General features: G+C 40.3%; 2 protein-coding genes and 1 non-coding gene across 3 annotated transcripts; all 3 read right to left on the minus strand.

The window, feature by feature from the left end:
* Positions 1 to 1,830, minus strand: LOC129858058 (interleukin-21 receptor). Its single transcript, XM_055927013.1, has 6 exons — positions 1,806 to 1,830; positions 1,531 to 1,691; positions 1,277 to 1,445; positions 1,078 to 1,165; positions 890 to 968; positions 1 to 796 (listed from the first exon to the last, which is right to left on the minus strand). Exons 1-6 carry the CDS (start codon positions 1,828 to 1,830, stop codon positions 374 to 376), a joined length of 945 nt encoding a protein of 314 aa, XP_055782988.1. The 3' UTR covers positions 1 to 373.
* An 8,461-nt stretch (positions 1,831 to 10,291) lies between these two features.
* Positions 10,292 to 17,192, minus strand: si:dkey-220f10.4 (tubby protein homolog). The gene is made up of 11 exons (XM_055924348.1): positions 17,042 to 17,192; positions 16,536 to 16,778; positions 16,113 to 16,241; positions 15,270 to 15,416; positions 13,669 to 13,838; positions 13,256 to 13,417; positions 12,924 to 13,036; positions 12,624 to 12,738; positions 12,401 to 12,499; positions 12,056 to 12,227; positions 10,292 to 11,769 (listed from the first exon to the last, which is right to left on the minus strand). The coding sequence occupies exons 1-11, from the start codon at positions 17,184 to 17,186 to the stop codon at positions 11,636 to 11,638; spliced, it is 1,629 nt and encodes a 542-aa protein (XP_055780323.1). The 5' UTR covers positions 17,187 to 17,192; the 3' UTR covers positions 10,292 to 11,635.
* Positions 15,805 to 15,933, minus strand: LOC129865572 (small nucleolar RNA SNORA17). Its single transcript, XR_008761395.1, has one exon. It is a non-coding gene; the product is annotated as a small nucleolar RNA SNORA17 (small nucleolar RNA).
* Positions 17,193 to 17,506: the final 314 nt, after the last annotated feature.

Genomic DNA, 17,506 nt, shown 5'->3' on the forward strand with positions numbered 1-17,506 from the left:
TATTATTCTACAATGTAGAAAATAGTTTAAAAAAATAAAAAACCTTGAATGAGTAAGTGTGTCAAAACATTTAACTGGTAAATTGAATCCCTTGAATCAATTTACCCTTGAATCAATTTACCCTTTGACTGGTAAATTGAACGTTTGACTGCTTGCTTTAGACGTTTTCGTGAGACGACCGATTTTCGGGATGTCTCCTGGTCTGACTAACAGCGCCGTAGCTCTGCCAGTTTCCACCGCAGATGTGGAAGGGAGACATGGGCGGATCTGGTGGATTGAGACGCAGCCCATACAAAAAACATATCTCTAGCTTAAACTGACGGATTTTGATGGGGATTTTGTATTATGTTGCTTAGATTGACGCACCGGTGCGTCAATAGACTCTAGGGGTAACTTCCTGACAATTCCCAGTGTCTGATAGGGTGCAGTAGTCACTGCTGCAGTACACGTTGCTGTACCAGGCACTCTCCCGCTCCAGAGATGTGGTGCTGTGCAGCCAACACCCCGAGTCTGCTTCGATGGTGCTCTCTGGCTCACTCAGAGACACACTCTTCAGTGGGCCTCTGGGTGCCGGGAGTGGTGACCTCAGAGATACAGCATAAGCAATGCCCAGGAAAAGCGCATCAGACGCTGGGTTAGACAGGTTGTCGCTGGGGCCCTCCTGGATCATGTAATGGGGCACCAGTGAGGAGTGGTCATCATCCAGGACCGGTATGGTCTCAGTCAGGGTGTCGATTTGCAGGGTTTCCTCTGTCTTGAGTAAGTCTGCCCCAGAGCCTGGGGTCACAACCCAGCTCTACAACCACAATCACCACAGAGTGTGTTAGTGTAATGTTCACGTCTCGTTGAGAAATATTAATGCATCAAGGGTGACATAAGACTTCCTTACCCTGAAGTCCCCCTCACAGTCAGCGTAAAGGGACTGGAAGTATGGTGCTGGAGTTGGGATGAAGGGGGATTTATTCAACCTGCAATACATGAGAAGTTTCCACACCCCATGAATTACATGATACAAGACATGCATCTGTTCTTCCACCCACTGTAGATGTCACCAAAGGTAAGGTCATCCAAACATACCTTACAATTGGAATGTAGCACAGAATTAGCAGTACTGGAACCAGCACACATAAGATGGCAGTAAATGTGTTTGTTGGAAGTTCTCCGACTAAGGGGACAAAGAATATTGGAACAGCATTAGCCTGAAGAAACACAGAACAGGCAAGGTGTGGGCTCAAATTGTTCTGGTAAAGTTCGTAATGTCTTGACGGAACCATACCTTTTTGTGTGGGATCAGTCCTCCAATGAACCTCCGATGCCCATTCACTCCACTGGCCTTTATACTGTTGTTGGTTGGGGATGGACCTCACGTTTACAGTGTAGTCTGTGTCTGGCTCAAAATATTCATTGTTCACTGAGATGTTAGTTGAGTGGTGAACTTCGACAACCTGTGGGGAAAAATACGAGGAAATAGATCCATTTATTCTCCGGCTTTATTTTAGAAACATCTTTAGCAGTATTTGAGTGTCTTACCTTGTCTTGGAGGCCACTTCTGTAGAACCCGAGTTGGTACTTCAGGTTGTCAGTCAGAAGATTGCCAAATTGTAAATATTTCTCATAGCTACTCATCCAGGTAACACGGTATTGACTTGACATCCGGTTGACGGTGAGATTGAATGGTGCATTGGGTTTGACTGGGGAGAGAAAGACACTTATGTCAAAGATTTGGGATGGAATTAAAGTGTACACAAAAAGAAAAGCTTCCCGTGGCCGGTCTGCTCATTAGGCAGCATTAAGCGGTCGTCTACGGCAGCAGATTGACGAGGGCGGCATTTTCTGAGCTAAACTGACCAAGACGCAACTCCAACAACAACATATATAATCTCACATAATTCTGCCCAAAAACAATGACAATTTCTCTCAACCAGTGGCCTATGTGTTTTTTAGGTGAGCGCTGATGCCGCCCTGTGATAAGCAGTGTCCATTCCTAGCGCGCCTATCCAGGGTGCTGTTGGAGAGACGCATCGCTGCTCCGCTCCACCAACGTTCCCCCCCAAAATTATCTAACATAAATCATGTAGCAGATATAGGATATGGTTGAAAGAGTATGTAGCCTTTTCTTTAGCCCACAGGCTGGAGATAAAATGTATGACAATGTAATGAGATGGACACTTTTTATATCATGCAGGTTTCTCTGATCAAATAGCCTAACCTAAATGGTGCTCAATCAAATACAAAATGCGCTGTTATGTTAACAAACATCATATCCTACAAACAGGACAGGTCAAGGTAAAATGGATAATATGGAATGGACAACCACAACTGTTGTCCAAGAGTTTCACCCCATTGTCATGATCAGTGGTTTCAAGTTTGTATAAGTATCCAAACATAGACATCTATAAATGACTTATTTTCAACTTTCATTCAGAACGAAAAATGAGCCTGATTCCAACGTCTGGAAAATACGTATTTTCAACATATGAAAAATACCTTTTCACTTTTCATTCAGAACCTAAATTGACCCTAACTTCAACGTCTGGAAAATACGTCTTTGTGACATCTTTTCAACTTAATTTTGGGGGGGGGGGGGGGCAGCATTTTTTGGTCTAGCCTAAGGCGGCAGAATTGCAAGGACTGGCCGGTTATGCTTTACTTTAGTGCCCTTATTACTGTGTAATGATTCCTGTAAATACAGTGTACCAAGTATTGTAATTATTCATTATTACGCTGTAATCACAATACTTCTTATACTGTAATTACTTGCGTAGTTGCACAGTAATAATGACACTGTAAAGTAAAGTGTTACCTAGCTTCCCGAACCAACAATTTCAACAAGTAGCTATGCTTGTCAATTGAAGTTTGCATATAGGGTAGGCATATCACAAAGTCATGTTTGTATTGTAATACTGTAAAAAGCACGTACTATGCTTTACTGGCATGTATTCCTTATCCAGCAAGGTGGCGCTTATATGTCCATTGCTTCTGTTGTGATAGAGAGTGATCTTAAATCTTGAAGTGTCAAAAAAAAAATCTGACTCCTCATCAGGATCTGGATCAACAGCAGAATCAGGATGGGAAGTGTCCAATGAACAGGAGTAATAGCCATGGGTTTTCCTCAGCTTCCCACTGTGTAATGAGTGGAAGTGAACAGGAAACAAAGAAAGCAGGAATCAATATAAAGTTATAACATATCATTTACACATATTGCCTCAGTGTGTACTGTGTATACAGTGGTTCTTAACCTGGGGTACATGGCCTATCCACAGGGGGTACTTGGGAAGACTAATAAGAACATAGCCCACTGCTAAAATGCACATGAGGGGTTACTTAGTCGGTACTCCAGGCAGAGCAAATGTGGTACGGGGGTAGACTAGGTGTACATTAACCAAAAAAGGTTGAGAACCACGATACTAATACATTTAAATGAATGTACAAACATTTTAGCAATCTGAAATAGTGGGGTTCTCACCCATCAAATACCGTCCCGAAAGAGAGGTCCTCAATGCGCAGCCAGTAAGAGGACTGGTCTGTATGAGCAACCTCTGGCAGGATTCTCAGGGAACAGTTAATGGTGAACAGGTAATCACTTACACAGTCAAGGCTATATTCATGACCTGGAAGAGTCCACATGAAATACAACTGTATAAGCACTGAAACACACACAATGGTGCTTTACACCTGGGTTTCACAAACTCGGTCCTGGGGCCCCCCCTGGGTACACGTTTAGTTTTTTACCCTAGCACTATACAGCTGATTCAAATAATCAAAGCTCAATGATGAGTTGGTTATTTGAATAAGATGTGTAGTGCTAGGGCAAAAACCAAAACGTGCACCAAGGGGGGGCCTCAGGATTGAGTTTTGGAAACCCTGCTACACCACAATATCCTTATCTCACACACCACAGAGAAATACGCCATTCACACATAAATTCAACACAATATGTCAAATATATAAATTATATGTTTTGATGCACTGTATGATTAAACAGAGGTGTGACCAAATGAATCCGCTTCCTTATAAAGAAATACAAAATGTATTTAGCAAAGAATGAATTACATGTATGTTATATCGCATTTATTTCACACAGAATCTGTACTGGCTTGCAAACCCTTACAGACTACACACAGACACCCTCAACTTACAATAGTCATCAGTCAATATTAAATTTTTTTGATAATTGAGCAAATTATGGTAATATTTTGTTTCTCATATTTAAAGTTGATAATTTATTCTCCAAATTGTTTAACCGTAAACCCATGCCATTTATTGTTATATTTTAAAAAACGATTTACCTTAACCTGACACAGGTGATGGTGATAAGTGAGTTAATTAACACAAAGCTTATAAAAAAGAGGCGAGTTCAGCAGGACACAACGTTTTGGAATGTTCAGATAGAAATATGTTACGTAGAACAAACATGCATCTCTGACATGTAGAACAAAGGAGTCATGTCTGCTCTATTCATGGCATTTCTGTCTGCAACATTCGACAACGTTTAGCAACTGAACGTGGCCCAGGTGTGTGCCAGGTTTTTCAAAAGGATATGTCTTGTAGGCTTCTGCTAATGTGGTGTTATACAAGCAGTAGAACTGTTAATTAAGTTAGATAAATGTTAATTGTAAATTAGGTGTTTACCTGTTGTGGTATGATTCCCATTCAGGCAGACGATACTGTAAGACAGGACAATGGTGAGGAGCAGCCACATACTTCTGTATTCCCTGGGACACGTCTGTTGTTAACATTGATCAGGTATGGCAGTACGTTGCTCTACTTCGACCTGACCTGGTCTTGTACCAAAGGAGCTTGACAGGTCTCTATGACAAAATAACTTGATGCCTGAAACTGAAAGTGGGAGGAGGATCCAGATTGTGACTTTATTCTGATAGCTATCACCCTCCGCTGTCATATGAGGTAGAGGATGTGTTTTTTTTTATAAGAGCAGTCTGTGGGGGACTTGAAGAGTTAAATAAGTGGGTGGTGTGCTGTGTAACCGTCATTCGACTTTAAATAGATTCAACACTAGCATACAGTGTAAAATGTGTAGAGCAAAGACCTATTGAGTTGACAGTTTCCTACTTTAATTAAGAGTTTATCATCCACTTTGTTTAAATAATATCTATATTTAATTAAATAAAAAATGTTCTGTTGACCTTTGACATTTAGTTTGGTTATAATGATAATTAACTGTGTGATCTTTTTTGTAGACAAGCCTGATATTCCTCTATTCTTGGTGGGAATTACGTAAGCAATAATAACATTGATCATACTGTCTGTATTACTATATACTTACATTCAGTCTCTTACCAATAAACAAACTTCTGTAACTATCCATGGTAATTGCAGTGAGGGGAGTGTTCCTGTTCGAATGACTGTGATCTGTATCTTTAATCTATTCTTGTCACCACAGTATCTTCAGTCTCTTCTTGCCGCTTCATTATCTCAGCCATCGTGCCATGCCAAGGCTGCTTGTTTGTGAAGATACAAAGATCATATTGGATAAAAAAGCTTCACAAACCTGATGTGCCTTCTTAATAAGTGTATAATGATGGCATGCATGACAGTATCATCGAACATCTGACATCAATTACATTGTGCTAATGAAGACATAGTCATTCGTATAATCATCAAGGTTTCAGCCAAAAACTCATAATTGTGTATTTATATATTTTCATATGTATATGGCACTGGATAAGAGGAACGAGCACATATTGTAGTAGAAATAAAGATATAGAATAAGAAGGAGATGCTTGCGCTCTGTAGAGAGCAGGGATGTGTGAGTGAAATAGCGTGAGTAAATGTGTTTTTGTGGTGGTGCATGATTCTACACTGAACCAAAATATGAACCCAACATGTAAAGTGTTGGTCCCATGTTTCATGAGCTGAAATAAAAAATAAATATTTATTTTTATTTCACCTTTATTTAACCAGGTAGGCCAGTTGAGAACAAGTTCTCATTTACAACTGTGACCTGGCCAAGATAAAGCAAAGCAGTGCGACACAAACAACAACACAGAGTTACACATGGAATAAACAAACGTACAGTCAATAACACAATACAAAAAAAATATCTCCCTCGCCCTCCATTTGGCAAATCTGACCATAATTCTATCATCTTGATTCCTGCTTACAAGCAAAAATTAAAGCAGGAAGCACCAGTGACTAGATCAATAAAAAAAAGTGGTCAGATGAAGCAGATGCTAAGCTACAGGACTGTTTTGCTAGCACAGACTGGAATATGTTCCAGGGTTCCTCCAATGGCATTGAGGAGTAAACCACATCAGTCATTGGCTTCTGGGAACACCCAATCAAATGGCATCCAGACTATTTTAATTACTTGTTACTTTTATTTCTTATTCTTATCTGTATTTTTTTTTTAACTGCATTACTGGTTAGGGGCTTGTAAGTAAGCATTTCACTGTAAGGTCTACCTGTTGTATTCGGCACATGTGACTAATAATATTTGATTTGAGTATATCTGGCACTCTCTTAGGTTCTTTCCCCAGTCAGTATTGTTCCTGTGTTTATGCGTAGACTCTACTGTTATGTTGTCTCGTTCCATGTTTGTTGTTTTATTAAATGTTTCACCTGCCCCTGCTTCTCGACTCTCAGCGTCTCCGTTATTCTCTGGATTAGAGCGTCTGCTAAATGATTCAAATGTAAAACGACCCAGTTCTTCCATGACCTGCATACTCACTAGACATGTCACCCATTGAGCATGTTTGGGATGCTCTGGATCAACATGTGACGATAGTCGTCGGGAGAAGGAGAGGAGGACCAAAGTGCAGCGTGGTACGTATCCATAATACTTTTAATCAAGATGAATACACGAACAAAAACAACAAAACGACCAACGAACAGTTCTGACAGGTGCAACAAACACTAACCAGAAAATAACCACCCACAAACAAAAGTGGGAAAACAGGTTACCTAAGTATGGCTCTCAATCAGAGACAATGATAGACAGCTGCCTCTGATTGAGAACCATACCAGGCCAAACACATAGAAATAGAAAACCTAGACCTACAACATAGAATACCCACCCACATCACACCCTGACCAAACTAAAAATAGAAACATAGAAAGCAATCTACGGTCAGGGCGTGACACAACATGTAAGTTCCAGTTCCTGCCAATATCCATCAACTTCGCACAGCCATTATTGAGGAGGAGTGGGACAACATTCCACAGGCCACAATCAACAGCCTGATCAACTCTATTTAAAGGAGATATGTCGTGCTGCATGAGGAAAATGGTAGTCATGCCCCTACTTTTTTTTTTTTTGCGGTATCGGTGACCAACAGATGCATATCTGTATTCCCAGTCATGTGAAATCAATAGATTAGTGCCTAATGAATTTATTTCCTTATATGAACTCAGTAAAATCTTTGAAATAGTTGCATGTTGCATAATTGATTTAGTTCAGTGTATACAGAAGATAAGTGCAGATACAGAGCTCCTGGTCATGTGACTGAGTGACCTTTCTTCTGTGTCAAAGTTGGTCATATCTGACTATCATCGAGTTTGTATATACACATTGACACACATAGTGAACACATAATGACAGTGTTGTGTTAGTTCACCTGTTACATCACTGAGCTATCTAAAGAATCATACTGTGTATATATAGAGAGTTGGGCCAATGCGGTTTCAGTCTGATAGTTGCGAGCGAGCCACTTTCTCCTACATAGACGTTGCTAAGTGATAATTGATGCTTCCGCTTTGCGATGTTTATTTCTGATAGGTTTTGAAAACTATGAAGATGTCCAGTAAAGACAGATTTCTTGACACCACAACACAGTACAGACTTAGATACACATTATCCTGAATGCTAATCAATAACAACGTCTGCTAAATTCGCTGCTCGGTTTTGCTTGTTTACAGCAGGTCATTTCATATGGAATTATCAGACTCGTTCTCGTATTGTTAGGTCACCAACATTTCGAGAATAAAGACGTTAACATGGCAGCCATTCCAAAACCTGACCGAACTCTCTCTCTATGTGGCTGTGATCTAAACTTGTGAATTGACTCCTTATTTTTAGGGATACGAGTTTTTCCTGACCATGTGATCTCACCAGGAAAAACTCCTGTCCTAAAGTGTGAGAGATTAGTAATTGACAATAATAGGTAATACACTTTTTTTTTTACAGGGAGGCAAGAAAAATAAACGAATATCCTCACCATACAGCAAGCAAACTGGGATAACTAATGTCACTTGAGCCTAAATCATGGTAACCTAAGTTTGTGAGCAACTTTCACTAATCATGTGACAAGTTTGTGGCAGAAGAACAGTAGAGGTTATTAGGAAACACTTTTATCTCACAGGAAGATGCTTATAAATGTCTTCAGTCATCATTACCAATATTATTGTCAGTTCAAACTAAACATCATTAACACAGGAAGTGTGTGTCTTTATTGAGAGGAAAGGCGTCTTTTTACTCCGCAGACAACGTCTAAAGTTAGTTTTGGTATAAGGTTTCACTCAGAAACAGAATAGATAGGCTACACCAGAAAACGTGTTTTGTGGTCAAATAATTTACCACAGGGCTTAACTGTGGCCTATTCTTATATCTGTGAAACTCAATTGCTCTCTACGTTCAACAATACAGTAAGTGCTGAAAGCTTGACTGTTATCACTATCGAAATTACTTTTGTAACTGTCGTGCAAGAGGAGAAATCATGAGTCATTGGTTTTATCTACATCTGAATCTGTTGGATGTGGTGTTTCCAGATCAGCAGTGAAGATTGGTAATTTATTAAGTTCTTTGACTAAAAGTATTTCCGTCCATGACTGCGATAAAGAGACCGAAATGAGATAGTGGGGAGAGAAGATACTAATTTGCTGTACAAAAAAACATCAACACAGAGTAATGGGTTTACAAGACGTTTTATACCATGGCTATAATTTAACACATTTAACACATTTGTCCCTAGCAATGTGTTCATTTACAGGTAGAAATGCATTCAACATCCACTGAAGTAGCTAGTAAGTTTACTAGATAGCTACAGTAGTTGCCTTGGTAACCAAACAAACAGACTTGCTTGTTTAGCTCATTGGTTCCCAAACTGTGGGGCGCGCCCTGACTTTTTTTTAACGGAACTCAGTCTGGCTTTACATTTTCTCTTGAAAGTTATAATAGTAGAATGCACAAGGTGTCATTTTGAAATTGGGTAATGCATCATCAGTTTTCCTCTTGTCAAACCAGTCATTGCATACCTTCGAGAGCTATAATGTGAAAATTACATTTTCAGTTGGTGGCACCAGCCCATAATTTGGTCGTACCAAACTTTTGTTGCAGCATCACGCAATAGGACAAAATGACCAGCCATTTTAAAAAGACGTTCACAGTGCCACTGAGATGATATGATTCAGAAAACAAGTTATTTCATCTAACATAAATAAAATAAAAAAGCCTTTTGTGAACTAACGCTCGCACTTGACTCTTGCCTGATAGCTACTTTATTGTGGAAAAATGTATTTACTTACTATGACTGTGATACAGTATGTGGTTGTCCCACCTAGCTGTCTTAAGATGAATGCACTATCTGTAAGTCGCTCTGGATAAGAGCGTCTGCTAAATGACTAAAATGTCAACGGAAAATGGAACATTTCCAAGCAGGAATGTATGATCAATATATTTTGATGTGCACCCTAAACCAGTGATTGTCATGAATGGGATGACAATTAGTCTATTGTTGCTATATTTTACTCTCAAAATAGGGCTCCAGAACTGCAGATTTATTTTGTTAAATAGATATAAATTTGCTTACATCTATTATGTGTACAAATATCACATAGGCTAATTCATTTGTAAACTCAAAATGCATTAGTTAGATAGCTAAATATAATATGCTGGTAGTTAGTTGTGTAATTGGTTAATCTAACAGTAATTGTAATTTCCTAAAAACTTTGCAGCATACCCAATAATTTATATATAGGCCTATGCAATCAACGCAAATGGCACATGCGTGCTTCCCGCACTCCACTCCGTATATCTCAAAGATATAGCCTACCAGATAGTTTGGTTAAAAACTGTGCTTAAACAGTCAATATTGAGAGTTGAGAAATAAATGTAATACCTTTCAGAAAGCTTACCACAGGTGTCAAACTCATTCCACCGAGGGCCGAGTGTCTGCGGGTTTTCGCTCCTCCCTTGTACTTGATTGATGAATTAACATCACTAATTAGTTAGGAACTCCCCACACCTGGTTGTCTAGGGCTTTATTGAAAGGAAAAACCAAAAACCTGCAGACACTAGGCCCTCCGTGGAATGAGTTTGACACCCCTGGCTTAGACCGTCCTCTCTCCAACAGTCACAACAGCTTCTAAACTTTTATTTTCTCGCAATTGAATTTTGAAATGTTACAATCAGTATGCATTTTGCTCTCCAACTAACATACTTGGGAGCAGCAAGGGAGAAACAAGCACAGGGCAGATCTGACAATTTCATTCAGGGATTAGAAAAATAGTGCACTTTAGATTTGACCAAATCATGGTTTTTGCCGCCCCCAAATAGAACGTTTTGAGAGAAGTGAAGTGACCAGCTAGAAATGGCAGCTCGCACCGATGCAACCAATTAAAATGTAACTTGCAAAGCCAAGTCAAAACCCAGATAACAAATGTTGTTTCTGGGAACGTTTTTGGAAGGTTATTTTTCAAAGAACCAAAGGAGAACCTTTAGGCAACGTTATGGAAACGTTCGCTGGAAAGATCTCAAAATGCGACTAAATGGTTGCAGTCTAGAGCCCTGCAGCTGCCATGAGTATACAAAACATTAAGGACACCTGCTCTTTTCATGACATAGACTAACCATTTGAATCCAGGTGAAAGCTATGATTCTTTATTAATTAATGTCACTTGTTAAATCCACTTCAATGAGTGTAGATGATTCCTGTGTGTATCAAGAATGGTCCACCACCCAAAGGACATTCAGCCAACTTGACAAAACAGTTGGAAGCATTGGAGTCAACATGGGCCATCATCCCTGTTGAATGCTTTCGACACCTTGTAGAGTCCATGCCCTGACGAATTGAGGCTGTTCTGAGAGCAACAGGGGTGGTGTTCCTAATGTTTGGTATACTCAGTGTATATTGCACATAGGAGATTATGTGGAATGTAGAAAAAAAATGAAATAAAATTGAATACGTTACACTTTTGATAATGTGGAGCGGAGCCTTAAGACTGCAATCAATTTTAAATAAATGAATTGGACATATTTCTTATACATATTTCTTACAAAAATGTTTCAGTTCAAATAAGATCAAATAGCCAATAGCCACAAAACAGGTATGCTGTGCAACATTGTCATTCTAGTGAAGTTACATCTACCAGACATCTAAGCACAATATATAATTCAGAGGACCTAGTTGCTGTTTTTCCATTGTTTTTCGGATAACATTTAGGAATATGTGTTCCTTATTGAGACTGAATCATAACCTATACTCAATGATGTTGATTAGTTGTTACATTTTTTCCCCAAAATCTAAAAAATACTTTTTGTAATCTCAGGTGTTGAAAAATGTCAAACTCTTATCCAATACTACCTGGAATGCACATTGACAATTAATACTGTGATAGAACTGTAATGGTAAGCCATTAATGCTCTGCTTCTGCTTGATTGAGTTGTCCACACTTGGTATCACTCACAAGCCAGTTTGCCATCGAAGGAGGAGAGCGTGATGGCGAAGGCCTGCAGGGGACACATAGGGAAGCTATAGTCCATGGAGAATACGTCCTCTGCCACCCGGCCAAACTGCATCACAATGTAGTCCTCTGGAAGGGAGTGTAATTGTCCCATAGTCAGCAGGGTGGTGGGGAGTTGGATAGCAGTACATTATAAAAGGGTTAGTTGGCATTGGGGGCGGGTGAATGAAGTGAATGATGAGCTATCATAGCTATGATATCATAGCTACACTTTGCAACTTCTAACTTAATTCAAATTATGGCATATTTAAGCCACTACATGCAGAAATATAAAAAGGGTATTCTAAGACAGTTTATAGCCAATCAGGTGGCCTAAAGCACCTCTATTTCTCAGCAAACAATGGCCCCATCTTACCGTTGTCAGGGTGAACGATTTGGAAGTTTTTGACGGAGGCCTGTGTGACGCGGCCGTGGAAATTGAGCACGTAGGACTGTGTCTGTTCGTTCCAGCTGGGGGACTTGTTCATGAGGCACACTAGGTTGTCAGTGTTACCATTCTCATAGCGGGAGAGCAGAGACTCTATATCCTGAGAGATAACAGTAGATGAAGGAGAGTGTGGTAAACAGACCATATCTTTATTTAAAATAGGTACTCATTCTATTCTCTTATTCTACTCTGCATCATATTCATTGGTTTAGTGGCCTGATGAATTTAACCTTAGGTCTCAATCTCGGGAGTCTTAGGTCTCCATAAACATACACTTTTTGGGCGAATGCACACTCTCTCATCATTCTCCATCATGCCAGGAATAACCACCGTCATTTTCCTGGGGCCTTTGAAACCTAGAACATTCTTCTCCTGAAAGACAAAAATACAGAGGAGAAGGTCATAGTTATTGGTCGGATTTATTTTTATCAGGAGGCAAAGGCCTACAGTAAATTAAGGAAGTCATTGTAAAGATGTAAAATATGGTTTGACTCACATAACAGATTGCGGCAAGCTCTTGCCGAACTGACTCACACTCTTTGACGAAAGGTTTCTTATCAGGGTTATCCCCGCCGTCAAACACTGTGAATTTGGTGCCTAGCACATTTGATCTGAAAGAGATTGATCATACGATTTACATAGTACTGTGAAGTTAAACAGAAGAACGGGACAGATGGACACAATAAATAAACAGACACAGACAGAATGGAAAATACTAAACTAAATTAAAAGTTGGTCACAATTTTTATTTTATTTTTAAGTATGGTTGAACATAGATCAGTTGGAGGTTAGTTACCTTAGTTTGCCTATATAACTGTCTGTGTCTCTGGAAAGTTCTGTTGGATCAATGGAAATTAGATAATTGGAGGTTTTGCACTTCTTCCTCTTCCTGCCTGCCATTAAAAACACCTGAGAGAGGTAGAGAGAAAGAGGGGTATTTAGGGAGGATGGAGGGAGGAATCAAGAAGGGACAATGAAAAAACAGCAGTTACATGAGTGCAGTTATTCTGATGATCAAACTGCCATAAAGGCTGGCCAATCATATACAGCACAACAAAAGACTTGCAACAAGAGCATTCACATTTGCCAGCCATATATTCCATTGAACATTTTCTTTAGTACCCTTACCCTCTTCCCATCCTCCTTCTCCATATGGAGATAGTAAGTGGGGTACATTCCTTTCTCCACGCCCCGCCTGTCCCGAGTGATTCTGCACTGGATTGTTGTATCTCTAGGGGCTGGATGCAGGGCAAACTTTTCAAGATCTTCAACTGAGACAGGAGTTGTCACCTGAGAGACAGAGACATGAAGGAAATGGGAAGGGTAGGGAGAGGGAGGGAGGGAGAGAGAAGAAAGAGGAAGAGATAGGAGGAAAGATGTTGATCAATGATTTTTTTCAGACCTAAATTGTCTGAATGAAAGAGACATTTATAAGGTAATGGCTACCATATCTAGGTTAAAGGGATGGTAAATGGACAAACACTGGTCTTTTAAATGGACAAACACTGGTCTTTTAGAGTGACGTTTTATCACACTCTTACTCTTCCAATGTTGTCGTCACTGTCTGAGGTGTCCTGCTGCCTGTAGTTGGAGTTAAGCAGTGCGAGATTGGCTTTCTCAGCTTTTTTTAGCTTTTTTGGAGTTTTCTCTTTTTTCTCTCTTTCAAGAATTTCATCTTCCTCCCTCTCATTGTCACTTATTTGGCACCTTGCTGTAGCAGTGGAAACAACATATTCAAAGTTATTTCATGTAAACAAAGAGGAAACTCTTTGCAGTATACCGGTAGGTTAGTTTAGTTTATACCGGTAATTGTACACTGAACAAAAATATAAACACAACATTTGCCTCATGCAGCGCGACATATCTCCTTTGCATAAAGTTGATCAGGCTGTTGATTGTATCCTGTGGAATGTTGTCCCACTCCTCGTCAATGGCTGTGTGAAAATGCTGGATATTGGCGGGAACTGGAACACGCTGTCGTACACTTCAATCCAGAGCATCCCAAACATGCTCAGTGGGTTACATGTCTGGTGAGTATGCAGGCCATGGAAGAACTGGGAAATACTCAGCTTACAGGAATCGTGTACAGATTCTTGAGACATGGGGCCTTGCATTATCATGCTGAAACATGAGGTGACGGCGGCGGATGAATGGCAGGACAATGGGCCTCAGAATCTCATCACGATATCTCTGTGCATTCAAACTGCCATCGATAAAATGCAATTGTGTTTGTTGTATGTAGCTTATTGCTGCTCATACCATAACCCCACCGCCACCATGGGGCACTCTGTTCACAACGTTGACATCAGCAAACTGCTCGCCCACACAATGCCTTGCACACTGACTGCCATTTGCTCAGTACAGTTGAAAACACGATTTATCCGTGAAGAGCACACTTCTCCAGCATGGCAGTGGCCATTGAAGGTGAGCGTTTGCCCACTGAAGTCGGTTATGACCCCGAACTGCTGTCAGGTCCAGACCCCGTTTGAGGACGACGAGCACTCAGATAAGCTTCCCTGAGACAGATGCTGACATTTTGTGCAGAAATTCTTCGGTTGTGCAAACCCACAGTTTCATCAGCTGTCCGGGTGGCTAGTCTCAGCCGATCCGGCAGGTGAAGAAGCTGGATGTGGAGGTTCTGGTCTGGCGTGGTTACATGCAGTCTGCGGTTGTGAGGCCGGTTGGACGTACTGACAAATTCTCTAAAATGACATTGGAGGCAGCTTATGGTAGAGAAATTAACATTCAATTCTCTGGCAACAGCTGTGGTGGACATTCCTGCAGTCAGCATGCCAATTGTACTTTCTTTCAAAACTTAAGACATCTTTGGCATTGTGTTGTGTGAAAAAACTACACATTTTAGAGTGGCCTTTTATTGTCCACAACACAAGGTGCACCTGTGTAATGATCATGCTGTTTAATCAGCTTCTTGATATGTCATAACCTGTCAGGTGGATGAATTAACTTGGCAAAGGAGAAATGCTCACTAACAGGGATGTAAACCAAATTTGAGAGAATTAAGCTTTTTGTGCATATAGAACATTTCTGGGATCTTTTATTTCAGCTCATAAAACACAGGACCAAACCTTTACATGTTGCGTTTATATTTTTGTTCAGTATACCTTGAAAAAGTATGACTCACATGTGTTGAGGTGTTGTTTTTTCTTGGGTGTTCCTGGGATGGGGCTTTTTGACCAATCCTTTCTCTCGCCATCACTGTCCCATTCTGGCGTTTCAAACTCTACTACTGAATCTATCTGAATGGCTGGAGACTTAGTGATAGTGTTTGCTGGAAATTGAGAGAAATATAAAAATATGGTAATGCTGAAAGGTAGTAATGAAATGTGTTATAAAATATTTTGTGTTGTGTAGCTACAGCATCCAATAACTTTGCAGTCACATCACACTTTGTTCTGAATATGTTGTGTTTTTCTGGAAATCACATCTACTAGTTAGTCACAAGAAACAGACTAAAGCAGCCAGATCTCTTATGCATTTACAGAACATGAAGAGAATGAGTTGTACAGTACATGACTTCGGGTACTTTTTAAGGTTCGTCCAAGTGCATTGCTGCTAGTTCTAGAGTACATCAGTTTGATAGGACGACAACAAACGTGCTTGATCAATGGGTTGTAGACATACACCTTGCCCTCCTGAAGAGGATCAGAATACCTGGGTCTATCTGGCTCGGTTCCGTACCCGATGCCCACTGAACAGGGCAGTCAGGCTATCGTAAGCCATTTACTGTTTGCCCTTTCATAGCACAACAGTGGCATTGGAGCCAAAGTTACGTCTCAAGGGGCAAGGCCTGCAGATGCCTTTAGCTGTAACTCACATTCTTCTATAAAACACCAACCAATGAGAAAGCCTTCAAAACCAAGCCTTCTGAGCAAGCATTTGTAACCATGTCTGCGCACATCTCAGATACGGTGGCAGAGGTTATCATCACACATTCAGCATGGTGTATGACATTTGTATCACTTACCCTCTTGTTCATCAGTCTTATTTTTTTTCTCTTTACTTGGGGTGTGTCCTTTCAATTTGTCCTTCTTAGTTTTTTTCTCTCGCTTCTCCTTCTCTTTCTCCTCTCCCTTCTCCTCATTCTGTTCTAACTCTAAAACATTAGACAGAATAGTATTTTTTTACTACATTTTGAGGAGGACCATCTTCCTATTCCTCCTTGAGGAAGCCTCCTCTGACAAACAATCACAGATACGCATACACACACAGCAAACATACAGCAAAAATACACAACACACACAACACACACACACACGATATCCTGTGTGTGTCATGTGTGTGTCGTGTATTTTTGCTGTGTGTTTGCTGCTGTGTTTGCTGTGTGTGTGTGTGTGTGTGTGTGTGTGTGTGTGTGTGTGTCATATCTCATAGGATAAAATTATCTCACGTTTTGCTTGCGCCTTCTCCTTTTTCACACCTTTCTCTTTCTTCTCCTTCTCTTTTTTTTTCACTTCTGCTGGGCCTTCATTTTCTGTACTAAGTTTAGGCTTTGGCTGGCTGTCAATTTCCACGTCCATAGTTTTGGTGATGATGGGTTTCTCGGGGGGCATCTCATCTGTAGCATCAGTGGTTTTTAGGCTGAGCTCTCCCAGAGTAATTTCCTCCAGTGGATTATCATGGGCCTCTTCAGCTGAAGAGTATAACATGGCCATTACAAGTCAGACATACAGTACTAGATGGTTATTGGTAAATTATGTACAACTAATAGTTCTCGCCTCATCTTGACAGAGGTTATAACCATTCAACAATATTTTATTCTTGATAAGACTGGTGTCAATATGGGGGCATGTATTTGGAAGGTTGATAATGCAGCCAACACAGTTGTATGACTGTTCTGTGTTTCAGTATACTGTATTGTGAGAGTACTATACATTGAGTGTTCACATCACCAACCATTTAAGGAGTTGTTGCTCTGGGATTGAGTAATCAACAGGTCTGTGTCATCTGCTCCAGTCTTCTGCTTGCTTTTCTTGGGTCGAGCGTCCCTATTGGCTGTGACCATTTGGGTATCGGCCCTCCTTCTCTGCTGCTTCTTCATCAAAAGGGAACGCTGAGGGAAATTCTGGGCTTAATCTTAATTCCAAAATTGCATCAATGTTCTGCCTCTCCATCGGGTTCAAAAACACAACAACCACTTGTATCACTTTCAAAAGAAGTTGACCTATTTCTTTGATTAGCCTATATGAAAGGGTAACTAAGAGTTAATTCTTATTGTAAGATTGTCATGTTTCATCTACACCGCTAAATGTAACATTGTTTCAATATTCACAATTTAAACTACACATGACTTTCTTTCGAATAGGTTAAATTGAGGTTTATATAGACTAGTATCTAGAGAGACTGGTTGCTTTTATTTGG

Source organism: Salvelinus fontinalis, chromosome 1 (genome assembly GCF_029448725.1).
Source record: "Salvelinus fontinalis isolate EN_2023a chromosome 1, ASM2944872v1, whole genome shotgun sequence".
Lineage (NCBI taxonomy): Eukaryota > Metazoa > Chordata > Actinopteri > Salmoniformes > Salmonidae > Salvelinus > Salvelinus fontinalis.